This window comes from Apteryx mantelli, chromosome 2, assembly GCF_036417845.1.
Source record: "Apteryx mantelli isolate bAptMan1 chromosome 2, bAptMan1.hap1, whole genome shotgun sequence".
NCBI lineage: Eukaryota > Metazoa > Chordata > Aves > Apterygiformes > Apterygidae > Apteryx > Apteryx mantelli.
In genome coordinates this window covers 163,061,664-163,076,910 of record NC_089979.1, presented here as the reverse complement: position 1 = coordinate 163,076,910, position 15,247 = coordinate 163,061,664, and the positions used below count along the sequence as shown (strand labels likewise).

At 41.0% G+C, this 15,247-nt stretch overlaps 1 protein-coding gene across 3 annotated transcripts in view; it reads right to left on the bottom strand.

Moving 5' to 3' along the window:
* XYLB (xylulokinase) overlaps positions 1-5,723 on the bottom strand; it is an 82,367-nt gene extending 76,644 nt beyond the window's left edge. For all 3 annotated transcript variants that reach the window (XM_067291973.1, XM_067291975.1, XM_067291974.1), the window contains exons 1-4: positions 5,662-5,723; positions 4,198-4,280; positions 3,211-3,280; positions 1,693-1,773 (exon numbers count right to left, since the gene is read on the bottom strand). In XM_067291973.1, coding sequence (XP_067148074.1) covers positions 1,693-1,773; positions 3,211-3,280; positions 4,198-4,280; positions 5,662-5,706 — 279 coding nt within the window. In that variant the 5' untranslated portion in view covers positions 5,707-5,723. The remainder of the gene's footprint in view (positions 1-1,692; positions 1,774-3,210; positions 3,281-4,197; positions 4,281-5,661) is intronic.
* Between the last annotated feature and the right edge of the window lie 9,524 nt (positions 5,724-15,247).

Here is a 15,247-nt window from a genome sequence, read left to right as displayed (position 1 = left end):
AGCTACTTACTTCAAGGGCTCTTTGAGTCATAGCCAGGGCTTCACAGTAAAGACTGGGCCGTGCTATTTCAGCACAGCCTCCAGATGCTTCAGCCACATGCCTGCCCCAGTCACTCCAGTAACCAATAACTACTTTCTGGACTAAATCTATTAGTCATAAGGGCCCAGGCAGCACGCAAATGCCACCACTGCGGTCACTTCAACCCACATCTCCTGACAACGTCTGCCCTCATGACAATTTTTGAGATAGTTATTCTGTTCAAGATACTTTGCCCACTACTAACCTGCAGTGTAATGCTGAGAAAGTTATTTAAGCTCCAGTCCTGAGAAGTCTTCCTCAAACCAGGCATCTCTAGTTGTTGAACTTTAGGCCACCCAAGGCAAAACACAAAGCACAACCCAGTAGCCCACTAATGGTTCTGATGAAACTAAATGCACACACAGAACCCCCTGGGCACAGAGTACCCGACCCACAGCATCATACAGACTGTATTTAACATCGCTCTTCCAGCTCTGCTGACAACTGAGACCAAGTTTGTCCCTTCTTTTGGGGAGGCACATCCACAGTGCACCTTCCCTGTTTGTGATCTTCAGCACAGAGAAAAGGCTCTTGGAAGAGAAAAGGGAGAAGGACAATAATGGTTTGGAGGTGGCAATTAAATGAAATCCTTTGCACCTTAAAGATTCTGAATACTTCACAAAGTCGGCATCCCCAACTTTTTGGAGCAAGAGGAAAAAGAGGGAATATAAGCAGTCTTCACCTGAGTAAACTGGGGTTACCTGTCAATCTGTAACTTCTGTTCCACTGAAGAATTCATAACAGAGCCTTGATACAGGCTATGATTTCCAGATACTTAGCTCAGCCCTTTAACTGAAGTTAATGAAATATGGAGATCAAAGCAACTTTGATTAATTAGTCCCAGAAATATCAAGATGAATAACCTAAACCTAGTGCACCTAAATTAGCTTATCACTGCAGTGCTGCCCTCACTCCGAATGTCATATCTGTTATCTGTCAGATCTGTCAATCTGTTAAAGGTGTAAAAAAACTTCCTTGTCTCACTAGAGTACTAGAAGACTAGATGACTGACTAAGTGTCAAGATGGGCTTTATAATCCTCAGAAAAAAGCTATTATGCATTATAGACTAAATCATGGCAAATGCCTTCCCAGGCAGCATAAGATGTCTTCTTTGCATCAAAGACAACCATATTTTGGTTTCCGTTGTTCCTGGGATCCTGAGAGCTCTATGCTAGCTGACAAAAATTGTGTTCAATAGGATATTACTATCCCTTTAGCAAACTGCTCCTCACTACTTTTTCTACCTCATTTCCACAAGCACTTAGGTATGCCGAAATTCAAAATGACTCCAGTCTGCAAAATCGTATTAAATCAGCCTGTACAAAGAATTTGAACAACCAGAAACCAACCAGTTACGCACTACACTAATCTAAACAACTGCACTGTAAACCTCATCCTCCTTTCCCACTACCTTCTAGAGATGTTCCAATGTGCTTCAGGTTTTAAGCTCCCTTGGGTAAGATGCATCTTTTAATGGATGTTTCTATAGAAGCTCTGATCTTACTTGATGTCTTTATGGTCTTCTGCAATAAAATTTAGCAAAATGTATCACTATGCCTTATGCTCTATTGAAGAAATACAGTAAGACTGAATTTTATCTTTATAAACTAACCTGACCAGCACCAGACAAGGCTCTCACTTGAGAGAAATTAAATCCAGAAGACTTCATCTTTTCCAAAATCATATCCAGAGCCTACAGAAATAAACAGAAACAAAAATGACTGTAACAACCTACCAAATTACGCACACTCACAATCTTTGGAATTAAAGAGTAAATTCATGTCATCACTGATAAGAGTTTGTTGGCAGATAATGGAAAATTAGCTAATGACTACGTACTTCTCAAGAATTTGATAAATTAATTTACTAAGTAAGTATAAAAGTTGAATCACACAGGGAAAAAAAGATCTTAAAACAAGTTGAATCACAAAGGACCATTCTTTAAAAACTAACCAAGAGACAAGATTTAAAGAACTCCAGTTCATTAAGAAGCCACTTTTAAGAGTGCCAGACACAAACACAATTATCTTTTTCTGTTCTTACTTCTGGAAATCCATGAAATCTTTTAATGGTTGCATCCCATCCTACGAGATGCGAAGTATCCTAAATACCACTGACCTCAGTGTGAGCTGAAAACTCAGAATCTCTTTAAGATAAGGATAATTCAGATGAATTTTAGCACTTCAAAAACCTAGAGTATTTTTTTTCTTTTTGTCACATTTTAAATTTTAGAACAAATATTAATCTATCTTCATATAATCTGGTTCGGGTTGGCAATTCTCAGGCTTCCTTAACAAAAGGACCATTGTAAGACTTCAAAATTTCCCAGGAAAGCTATGAGGATCATATATCTATATCATCATCTTATTAATTTAACAGTTACAAATGTTCCTGTTTACTAGGGTTCAAAAGACCAACTGTGACCAATTCACCATAGCTTTGCAGATCATCAGCTGGAACTACTGTGGATCACCAAGTGGTGGTTCTGTGACCTTTTAAATGCCTTAGCTATTCAAATCACACTAGTAAGACAAGTTTGTATAGCACCATGTGAGACCAAGGGTTGCAGAATCTACTGGGAAGCAAGGAATGCCTGCTTTGAGAATAGGAAAGAACGTTATCTGCATTTCAAAATAAACACCAGTCAAAGTGACTGTGAATAAGTGAATAAAGTGGTCTTTAACCATTTACCACTTGAGATTATCAATTGGTTAGCAAAGTTTATTCTAAGATAGTGCGAGTAACCCGGATGCTGCAAAAGCACAGAATTAAGCTAGGCAAAGCTGAAGTGTCTCCTTTTTCACATGAAACAAGAAGAGGATGGGAAAAGCATAGTATTTCTCAAATGAAGGAACTTCAGGAAAGGGTTTTTCATGCATACAATGCTACAGAAAGTGGAGAAAACCTCAAAACCGTAACAACTTCCACTGTGCTTGTTGATAACGTTAACATTTGCATCCCAAAGACACAGAATAGCACACAAACAGGCAGGACTAGACTGATTTGAAAGGCAAGCTTCACTGCTGCTTGTAATATGTTTCCCTTTTAATAGCACCAAGGAAGAAGTCGAATCATACACTTCATATACTACACATGCATCCAGACAGCTAACAACGAAGCTTGTTCATACCTTGACCCACATCAGCACAGGAGAAGTGACTGTTAGTCTGTCGCTGTGAACATGGGCTCCACCTTGAGTCCTACAGAAAGACAGTATTTTCTCTTGGTAAATTCAGCAATTTTTTTTTTGTTGTTTCCACCAAGCACAGTTCTTTAAGTTTATTAATAACCAAAGAGAACTTATCAGGCTTTTTTCTTAAGAACAAGAGTAGGATCAATATTTGAAACCTGAAAAAGTAAAAGCCAGATGCTTGAAAATGAAATTAGAGATGTTTGACCTAAATGTAAAGAAAATAATTAGCAAGGAAGGGCTCTGATCCTGAAGAAAGATCTGTGATAGACTCCAATGCTGATACAGTTCATTGGCTCCACCTAAGTCTCAGATCTCTCTCAGTCTCCTAACTTTCACTATTAACAGCTTGAATCTACAAGATGAAATTCAATTTTTGCCCTCCAGTAAATAAATGTTCTTTATGGAAACCTGTGAACATGGAGGATGAAATTTGAAAATTCTAGCCTATAAACTGGAGGAAAAAAAATACTGTCATCCTACATCCTAATGCGAAGATTTGAACGCACCAAACTTCTCTCCAAACTCCTTTTAAAAGTTCCACTCGCATCATTTATTTGCTGTTAAGGTAGCATTCCACCCTGACACAAAGGCAGTGCTTGCTTCTGCACCCCAAAAAGAAACAGTCACATCCAAAAGTTCGAATTTACAAAACAAAGAAAACTTGATTGCTTTGTATATAATACCTTGGGGTGGGGGGTCTTTCTATTTTGAGGGTTCTTGCCATGTTTACAAACAAAGCAAGGCAAGAGCGTATACTACCACTGCCAAGTATGAAGCATGAACATGGCATGAACTTTCTTCATGGCTCCACGTATCAGTGAGACCAAACAGGGCAACAGCCTCCCACAGATCATCAAACAAAGTTCTAAATTATATTATCCAAGTAAAATGTAAAAAAAAAAAAAAAAAAAAAAAAAACCTTACCTAAATTCCGGAAGATCTTTATCAAATTGAATACTGTCCTCATAAATGACTCTCAGCTGCTCATCAATAGCAATGACTTTCAGCTAGAAGAAATAAAACAGGATGTTAACAAATAGCATCCAGAACAATAATTAAATAGCACTAATAAGTCATTTATAATTCAGTTCCCACAGATGAAATGGGAAAGAGGATCACTCCAATCCATACAGCTCCGTGTAAGTATGGACACAAGCTTATATGAAACGACTCGGTACGTGATATTACAGCATGTCTGTCACCTATTCAGCAACAGTTGTGTGCGTTCGCTTGCATTTTCCTCCCGCCTTACTGCACGAGAACAAATCTGTGGGCATTTGCTACAGAACAGCAAACACATTATCAGGTCCTAGCCTGCACCATGGTAACCAATTTGTGTCCAAAGGATACAGTGTCTTAGCTGAAAAATGCCACATGCCTCCCCCCCATCTAAGCAAGGACCCTTGTCCTAGGGACCTAGACCCTGCTAACAGACCTAGCAGGCCCCTAGGGTACACCAAGGACCTTCCCTTCTCCCCAGAGGAGAGGTTCACCAAACTCTACCAGCCCAGCAAAGCCCAGCCAGCACGCACAACCGCACTCGGAGCTTCTCCAAGCTATGGCAAGCAACATCCCCACGCGGTAACTCCGCCAAGCTCAGCTTTTTTTTGTAAGCATACACTATCAGAGTACGACAACCTCTTCCTCCCTCTATGCTTTCTCAGATTCATCTAGCGAAGAAGAAAAACATGAACAGCCTGGAAGAGAGGAGGGACGTCCCACATGGATTTTAACCAGGGACAGTGTGCAAACCGCTGCTAAAGGAATAGACAGAAGAAAAACGCCAAGGCCTGAGTCCATCTCAGAAAGGCGTATTCAAGTAACAAGGCCTTCTGCATCAAGGGGCAGCCTATTTCAATTTTAGCCGTGCTAATGCAAGACCATTGCTCACGCGCCGGTACAATTCGTTACCGCGCAGGGGCACTGCCCTCCCTTAAAAAAGGAATCGACCCACTGCAGCTTCACGTGCTTCCCGCTTGCAGCACACCACTAAGAAAGCCCGCGATCAGCCTCCGACGGGTAACCGGGACGCGCGCTCCCACGCTCCCCAACTCGGGCACAGCGGCAGGGAAGCGGCCGGCGCCCGCACGCCCGCTGGCTGCAGGAGCTCAGGCCTGCGCCGAGCCTGCGGGGCGCCGGGGGGCGCCGAGGGAGCGGCCGGCGCCGAGGCTGCGGAGGCGGCGGCGCGGCGGGGCTCGCGGCGGCTCCCCGGGACGCGCAGCGCGGCGGCGGCCGCGAGGGCGCGAACAGGGGGCGCCGGGCGCTCCGCCGGCCCGCAGCGGCGGCAGGAAGCGGCCGCGCCGCGCCGGGCCCCGCTCCGCCGCACTCCGGGGCGGCGGGCAAAGCCGCGAGGGCAGGAGGGAGGAGAAGCGGAGGGGGCGCCGGTACCTGCTGGGTGCTGAAGTCCCATCCCAGGTAGCCGGAGGCCGCCATGGCGCGGCGCAGCGCAGCGCAGCGCAGCAGGGGCCGCCCCGCCCCGGCACCGCCCTCCCCGCGGCCCGGCCCGGCAGCGCGGCACAGCGGGGACAAGACGCCGTTCACTGCATTCTACGGAACTGCTACCTTGGCCAAAATTTTTTATTTCTATTCTTTTTTAGTCTGGCCTTTGGAGAGGCTTTCGGGTTTTCTTGCATTCTCTTCGCTCTTGCATACGACGGGCAAAGCAGGGCTCCCCCCCCCCCAAAAAAAAAAAAAAAGGGCCTGAGCCAAAAAGGGCTTCGCTGCCGCCCGCAAGGCTGTACGGCGGCGGAGCCTCCATGCAGTCAAACAGGTTTTTTGCACGCATCCAGGATCTTAAGCTGTTCTAAAAACGCAAATATTTAATTTCAAATGCCCTTTTCATTATAAAGTGTTGCCAAAGTTTGTCATACACCTGCACACATTAAAGACATTTTAAAGACTTCCAGTGTTGTCTCAAAGCCACAGCTCCCACACATTTATATTTTAAGATTTCTAGTTCTCATTATTGTGAAGGCTTAGAAAGATCAGTCCTGAAGACTCGACACCGAGAATACAAACACTTTAATATACTGACTTTTAAACCAACCTTACTCCATCATATCATCTTCGAATACTTTGTATTGCCTGTACCATTATTAGAACTCCCAAAGAAATGTGATCACAAAAATCTTTAAATAAGATGGAGTTTAATTTAAAGTTATCTGAAAAATACTTCAGATGTGGGAATCCTTGCAAATGAATACAGCAGTGTTAGCCTGCATCTTTTAGAGTCTCACCCTGCAAAATCATCTGCAGAGTTTGCAACCAGGCAAAGACCCAATGAACAGAGTGGAAGTACCAGTCCGTTTAAAAATAAGGGTTTTGAAATAAGTTTGCAGTTTGCCGCCTTTAAACCCAATGGCCTCCAATAACTGGAATCTTCCTGCCCCTAAGGATCTCACACTGCAAGGACCCATCCTGAGCAAAGGTCTCCCTTTATGAGCAAGGGGCTGTGAAGGAAATAACATTTTTTAAATGTTACCAAGACCTGGTTTCCTTGGTGTAACTCTTGCCAGAAAACCAAGGATCAAATGACACAGAGGCTGCTTTCCCACCAGGGCAGACTCTTGCTGGCGAGCCAGGGAGGAGGGGCTCGCTCTGCCCTTTAACTTGCTGCGTATTCCCTATAAATAAGTAACAGATCTGGAGCTGAAGTCTTGAAAAGTTTTGTGTGAGTAGTTACATTTTGAAACTTAAAAAATAAACCAAAATTGAAGTCAGTTCTGAAGAAAGCAACACAAATGATAAATGAGTCCAGAAAAAGAGACATTAGTGGAAAAACCTTTAAAAAACTGGAGGCATTGGTTAGGAGAAAGATTATGAGGAAACATAACAGTTTATAAATAAGTAAAGCAATCTTATGAAGACGTAAGAATCAATTAAAATCTTTAGCAATGAGATCTGGAGGAGAGACATGGGCAGGCTGTCACAAGAAATACTTTGCCTTAAGTATCACAGAAAAGTTATGGGGGCTGGAGTAACAACTCTCTTGTGCTACCAGATTAAATTAGGAACAAGAGCAGGACAGCATGGTACAGGAGAAGCTACTCAAGGACAGAAGGGCGATGTTATTGCTGCTGCTTTGCTCTTCATGTTTTTCTAGAGAAAAGAGGGAAGTTTGCTGAAACACTGCCTCACCCCGTCCCTCTGTTACACATCCTTCCATGAAGGCAACATGCTCTCAAATTTAGTTGTTTGCGTACGGAAAATCTGCATTGCTCTTTTTCCCGTGTTACAGTTGATGCTGGTAGGCACTACCGTAACCTCTAAAACCGGTTCTCGAAAGCGAACGATGTTTAGCTGTGCAGCTGTCATCGGTGAAGTTGCATTCGTGTACTAGTGATGTTGGAGCACTGACAAATGCAGAATTTCTGGAGGGGATGCACAGAAAGCCATTTATAACAAGTGTCAGATTAACAGTTCGAGGCAGAGTACAGACTAATTACTCAAGACATATGTAGTAGGAAAAAGGGAAAAGCAAGTTTCTTCCCATCTCCCTATTGCCTAGTTGGTCACCTGATGGAGGAGCCATACTTTCATGCTCCACTAGGCCCTTCCTGTTTTAATAAGGTATAACTAGTAAGCCAATTAATAATGTTTTTTTTTCCCCACTGTCAAATTAACCGCAAGTGCTGATTCATTTTAATTCATTGCAAAACATACCTTAACTGTATTCCATATTTCCCACATTCATGAATTTTTCACTTTTCAGTCAAATCTCAAAATCTGCCTCTGATCTCAGTTTCAACCCAATATAAACTTAGATTTAACTGCATCCTTCAGCTTTACGCAGAGTAGGTGACAAAGAAACCATATCCCTTGGAACAGGCGAACTCCTGAAAAAACAATGCCAGCCCAACTGCCATACTTCAGTATCATCACAACATCTTAAACCTGCCAACAAACTACAGAACACTCATATTGGCCGCAGTCTAGCAATGCTGATTTATACTGACTAAATGATTTAACGGGATGTTAAAACACTCACAAGTTCAAGCGAAGTTTTAGAAACCTGTGGGGAAACAACATACCTGCCAATCCTTTTGCTCTCAGCAGTTGATTTGGGGCATCTCGCTAGCTATTACAAGCAGCTGGGCAGTCAAATATTCAGAAGTCCCAGGCAAACAGATATTTCATATTTGTACATCAACAGAGGTTAGCACAGCAGGAACGATGGGACAGCTAAGAACCACTGCGCATACAGAGATCAGTTACACACACGCAATACAACCAAGGCAGCCCACGTTAGAGCTAACACTGTTCGGCCTGCTGGCACAGCTACTGATTTCCCAGTAAGAAGTCTCATGGGTCTTTAATTAGCCTCAGAAATATTAAACATACTAAGCTGGGTCAAATAAATTCTTATCTATTTGCCAAGTAACCTGACAGTCATATGCTATGCTGCTAATTAAGCAGGAGGTGTTTACAATGTTAAGCTTCAAGTAACACAACAATAATACATCACTTAAAAAAAAAAAAAAAATCAGCTTCAGCACTAGACCTGCCTACTGGAAAGCTATCCGAACAAAGATAGTTCTCTAAAGGTCATTCCCTTGCTGCATAGCATTGCAGGTACTCTGTTATCACAGTCTCCAGTAATGTTTAACCATATACCAATAATACGAAATACTGCAATACCTTAAGTTGCAATATGAAGTTACATTTCTTTCTAAGGACACTGTATTATAATATCAAAATATTTTCCTTTTTCTAAATGTGTACTTATCTGTTAAATTTACTTTTGTGCATGATTTTCTGGTAACCACTGTGCTTGTCCATAGCACCAAATGCTATGGAGAGTCTCACTATTCACTCTGAAAGAATAAGTACCTGATGTTTAAAAGAAATGGATCAAGACTGCTGTTATCCACTGCAATTTTATTGATTGTACTGTGAATAGATAAGTCTTTACAAAGAACCAGCAAAAGCCCTGTGCATGAGTCCCACAAGGAGATGAAGCCCAAACCACAGTTGTTGCACTGAGGCAGAAGACATAGCTTATTTAGGTAATTATTCCACAAAAGTATTGGTTGATTTAATTCTTGACATCTGCATATTCAAAATCCCAGGCAATGTATTGCATTAACTAATTAAGGTCCTTTACAGAGACCTCCTGAAGAATTAGCATAGGAGTCCACACAAAAGCATGTGACTGTACAGGCACAATGGGTAGAAGCAAAGAATTTAAATAATGGCTCGACTGCACATTCTCAATTATACTGTCAGCTTCATACGTGTTGGCCATTTTGCAGCTTTTATTTAATCATGTATATAAAATCCTCCTATTTCACTTCTTCTGAATTCAACAGAACACGTTGTATTGACTCAGCCGGTACTGAATCAGGCACCACAGAATTGCTTCTGGTTTTACATACCGTGGTTTTACACAGATGTAATTTCATCGACTTCAATTAGGTTACTAGTGATTATCAAGTGCAGTACAAATTACTCATGAGATCTCTGCATGGAAGTAAAGTGAAGGATGTTTCTGAATAGCAAATTATTTTTAGGATACTCTCACTGTCACTTGTACTCCTCTGCACAGATTTTAAGTCCATATTCATTCTCACAACAGTAGTAGTACTTAGCCATCCTCTTTGGAGAACTATCCTAACTAGGTTCATTTGCAAGGTTTATTAAAATTAACTTCTCCACCTGGCACATTTCCTTGAAGCTGAATACTGAAGTGGTCTCTGTCCTAATGCTCAAAGACCAATAACTCAGAAGCAAGATGTTGTCATCCAGATAAAACTTTTCATTAACAACAGATTAACCACTTCTTTCACGCTGTACTTGACTCTTATCAAACTCCACTTACAGATAAGTATGTTTTCTTGATCAAAACCAATCAAAGATAAGCTCATTTCTACTCAAACAAACGACTGAAGTGAAAACTAATAACGGCCAAGCTTTGCACTTTTCAGCACCGTCCTGCAAGGATCAAAAAATCATTTTACAATGGAGAATTAATCAAAATCATGTAGTTTACAGGTGGGTAAATCAAGGCAGAATATTTATATGGCTTACCCAACTCCTTTTAGGCCCTGTTTGAAATCACTAGTTCACCCAGATTTCTTGTACGCATATTATGTCTGTTGGGAGAACGAATAAATACAGGTTGTTGTCACCTCACAGAACTGTAGCCACCATAACTCTATCAATAGGAAACACTCTGAGTAGTCGGTATAAAAAAAGGTATTTAGGTGGCAGTACCAGCAAAGTGAATTCTGCTTACCAGCAATTGGAATGCAAGATATAGCTGTGGGATCAAGGAAGCTTCAATGAGTTTCCAAAATCCTCTGGAGAGGAATATCCATGAAGGCCATTCAGCTCCCTCTCACCCTCTTCTCATGGACGGTTTTATGAGGTCAAAACAGAGTTGCTCTTTCTTGTTAGTCCCAGTAGTTCAAGAATCCCTAGAACTAAGAGGGATGAAAGGGAAATGACAAGGGAAGATGCCAGACCACAGTTATTTAAAATCTTCAGTTGGTAAATAACTTCAGTTCTTTCTTTGACTTGCCTCTGCATATTCTCATATCTGAAAGGGAATCTCAGAAGTTCCCAGTGGGCAAGGATAACCCAACTACAAAATGAGTAACCACTCTTGATTCTAGGTGTTGGATTCTGATTGTTCACATAGAAGGAGAGATTGCAGTCCCAGTGATGCAGATAACCAACAGAGTAAGCAAATCTCAGCATTTTAGTTTACTTTCCACAGCAAATAGCATTCCAAAGGAAAGTAACTTAATCCTCAGCACTAACAAGGTCAACCCAGAAGAACAGAGGATTTGAAATGCCGCTTATGCCAGGCACGGAAACACACTCAAAACATCTGCTGCATTTAACTCCTCACAATCAGCATGATTCAATTCGGCCTAGATGAATCGAGTAGTTTCACGGCAACTGCTTTTGCCATTCACACACACAAAAAAGAGGAGGGAGGGAGGGAGGGGGTCTCCAAAGGGAACTGGAGAGCACCAAGTTCTCAACACGTGAAAAGCCAGACACCAGAGCATTAAAGGTAAAGCACAGGATGACTAGGATGAAATCCTCAGTGCTAACTTGGTGCGCCCGCCTTTACTGCCACCCAGGCAAGGTGCAGAGTCAGATGCCAGAGCTCAGCACTGGAGTTTCCTACAGCTCCTACCTCATTCTGGGCACGAGAACCCTTTGCGAAATCCTTCCCGATCGCTAGGGCCGGATCAGTGGTACTGGACTCAGTCAGCTGGAACCTCAGGCATCTAAGGAATAAAATTTGGCAAGCTACTTTACAACCTGTGCTAATCCTCAGACCACCTAAGTAAGTAACATTCCTGATTTTACATTTTATATGCAGATAAACATATATACCTACATACACACAGGCACTACCTAATCATATGTACACAAAAGAACCCCAAGGAGTAAAGGGAAAAACAGAATCCAGTCAAGGAAATGTCAAAATGAACTATGTATAACCTAAGCTCACCAACCTTCAGACTGGTTTGAAGGACAGCTGGGCCACTCTCCCTTTGACACACTCTGATCCCTTTATGTCTGAAAACACGTGAAAGGTCAACAGATCAGAAAAAACATCTCAAGATCATTCTGAAAACTTGCATTGTAGGCACCTTGATCCTATTAGCATGAGCATGCAGAGAGCACCGGAGAATAATCTTGCATTATTGGAGTCCTGTGCTCTAACTACTTAACCAATCCCTAATTTTAGCATGCTTTAAAGTTGTGCTTTCAAATAACAGAAACATATGCTCTCTTATCAAGTAACTCATTAAAAAGTAAACAATTACTATTGATTCTATTAATACTTTCTGGAACCCAAATAATAGCAGCCACCCTGTTTTTACCTTTCCTTTTGGTTTTATTAGATTTTCTAGCACTGTAATAGTCAGTTTCTAACATTTCAAGGCTGCATTTAAATAAATAAAAAAAAAAAACTAGAAAGCTAGAGAAAGGGGATTATCATAGTAAGTTTTATTTTCCTTCTCAGTGCAAGTTAAAATACACAGATATTTGTACCCTTTGTAAGCAGCATGAACAGAGTAGGGCATGTTTCTATAATTCTCCACATGAACAATATGAATAATCATATATACCTCTGTACACCCTTTGGTTCCAGGTGCAGAGTAAAATTCAGTGTAACAGGAAGTACATTCATTTAGAGTTAACCATTAGGAGCATTTCTTAATTATCTTTAAATCAACAATTATTACTCTAAGATCTTCCAAACAATTTTTTAATAAACAAATAATTTACTACTCATAAATTAATTAGTATGAGATAAAATTAGTTGCATCTTTTTAAAATGAGATTTGCAAACAAGGTCAAGGATAGTAAACATCTACTTCAAGTTCTAAAAAGCCCTTGCTTTTGGATTATGAAGTACTCTCAAATTTTTTTTGCCTCAAGGAAATGAAAAGTTGCTTATATTGTGTGATGGAAAAAACAGACTAAGGAGAAAATATGGCACTGCAGACTTCAGTGGATAATCAAATTAAAATCACTCAGAGCCGACGTTTTGACAGGAGCTTATTCAATTAAGAAAGACAAGTTTTTACACACAACCCTAATTCAAAGCAATAAATTTTCAGAACCTATAGTACCGATAGAAAGTACATGTACCAATGCAAGGAAATGGCTTGACGGCTTATATTCCTCAGCAACCCACAAGCCAAAGCTGGGCCTGCAACATTTAGGACTAAAGCAAATATACACTCATACCACTTCAACACTGCCACCTGCTGTGTACCTCAAGAGTGTACAGTGGTCTGGAGAGCCAAACGACTGCGCTTGAAGAAAGTATTGGATGATTGACTGATTTAAACACAAGTCATAATTTCAATTTTGTGTTCGTGCATGACAATGAGAAAATGCAATTTTATACTTTTTTTTTTTCTTTTTCCTAGTAACACCTAAACAGGCTGGCGATGCAAAGCAAGTTGTTCCACTGCGGTATAAGAACAGAACCCACAGGTCGTCCACTTCCAAGTTTACGTCAGTGCCGTAACAAGGATTAGTTGCATCCGCTCACCATATATCAGACACACAGTTAACCCTATTTACTTTGTGACCTTTCGTAAATCAGACCTGCAACTCATTTTATGAATCATATTCTGGTTGCAAATTCATAAAACACACACTCGCAGATAAATCTACACACAGGTGTGTGTACGTATATATATATATGTATGCATGTGTGTGTATATACACACACACACACACACACATATACAAGGTACATATATATATACCCATGCAGCTTTTAGGGAAGAGACTGTGTTGTATTATGCATTTGTATTACTCTAAGTGCAGTGGGTTTTCCCTGAGCCTGAGGCAATGGTATAGTACGAATACTTATAAATCATAATACTTTCTTATCAGATACAAACTCACTCTACTTTAAGTGCTCTTTGAATGAAAAGTTAAGAGTACATCTTTTGACAGAGCCTACATTTCATGTTCAAAGATGCTATCAAGGTAACTCTTTCTGCAACATATGTCAGGTTGCACAAGTCCCTTTCTCAGGAGGTCACTGAGCCAAATAGCGTGACTGGAATTTTAAAAAGGTTGGGAAACTTTTATGACCATTAATAATGTTTGTATCGAATGCTAGCTCAAACTAATGAGGTTAACTAAATCTCCTGCCCCAACGTATAAACCGACTGCCTGAAGGTCCAAAGGAGAACTCCATGTGCCAACAAATCAGAAGAACATTTGAAGAAAAAAAAAAAAGGCAACTGGAAGACTCCTTTTTACAGAGTGCAAGGTGTCTGTCACCGCAGAAGGCAGACTATCACACTAGATATATCAAAGCCACAATACATCAGAACAACTCTACAAAGATGCATGCTTTTTCCAGGATCAGGAAAGCAAAGCTAACTTGAGGGGCATCTACAATGTCTGACAAAATATTGTGATTCCTTCCCTCTCCCTGGTTAAGACAGAGCAGGACTACAGTTGAGGTAGGGAACACGATTTGCAAGACACAAATATAATACTGGGAAGCCAAAAGCTAACATAAATGAGATACAGCAGACTTACACATGCGTACCTGCTGCGCCTTATGAGAACTCCATGCATACGCAGGTAATGGCATAACTACAGTCTTGTCACCCACGTATATTTGACCTCCAAAGGGGTTCCCAAGATCTGCACGTGCAGAGCCTGATTCAGTAAGTCATTTATGATGCAAGTCTCAGCACAATTTCTGCCAGGAACTGGAAAAACACGGCATATAGGCATTTTTCCCTCACTATGACCTTTCACACTGGTGAGTGTGAAAGGAAACGATTAATTCTACATGTTTATTTTATTTTATAGATGTAAAAACAGAAAGGCAGAAAAACTAAAGGAGTCAGAGTAAGGCAATCCTACCTCTGGCCTCCCAATCCTAAATGCCATTGGCACACATATTTCTGACTCTGCACCCAGCCCTGAATACTTTTAACACATTCTGAAAAGGGAGCAGCATACACAACATTATTATTAATGTTTTCTATCCCCACCACCACAAAAGGAACATTAATGAAACTGGGTGAAAATTAAGGAAAGAAGAGTGGAAGAGGAAAGATGTAAAAAACATGGAAAGAAGCCTAAAGAAAGATTTACCAGAAGGAATCACTGTTTTGGGCAGGTCACCATGACAGAGTCTCTTTAAGAACTAACATTACTACACAAACCAGTATTATCCAGCCTTTTGTGCACCTGACTGTGTTCAGTGAGGTTTTGTATTTCACTGTTTTTCTTGGCAAAGCTTCACATGCTCATAACCTTAAGTCAACATTAAATCCAGCTATCCAGTTATTATCATTAACTCTGTATGCAGTAGCTTAACACACACTGCATGAAAACAAGCTGAGCGAAATCTGCAGCTTCTAAGTAAACCACACACTGAAAGAAATCACCATACTTAGAAGAAAGTTACTTCTCCATTTAGGAACATTTCAGATGCTTCAAACTTGATTTTTTTTTTTTTTTT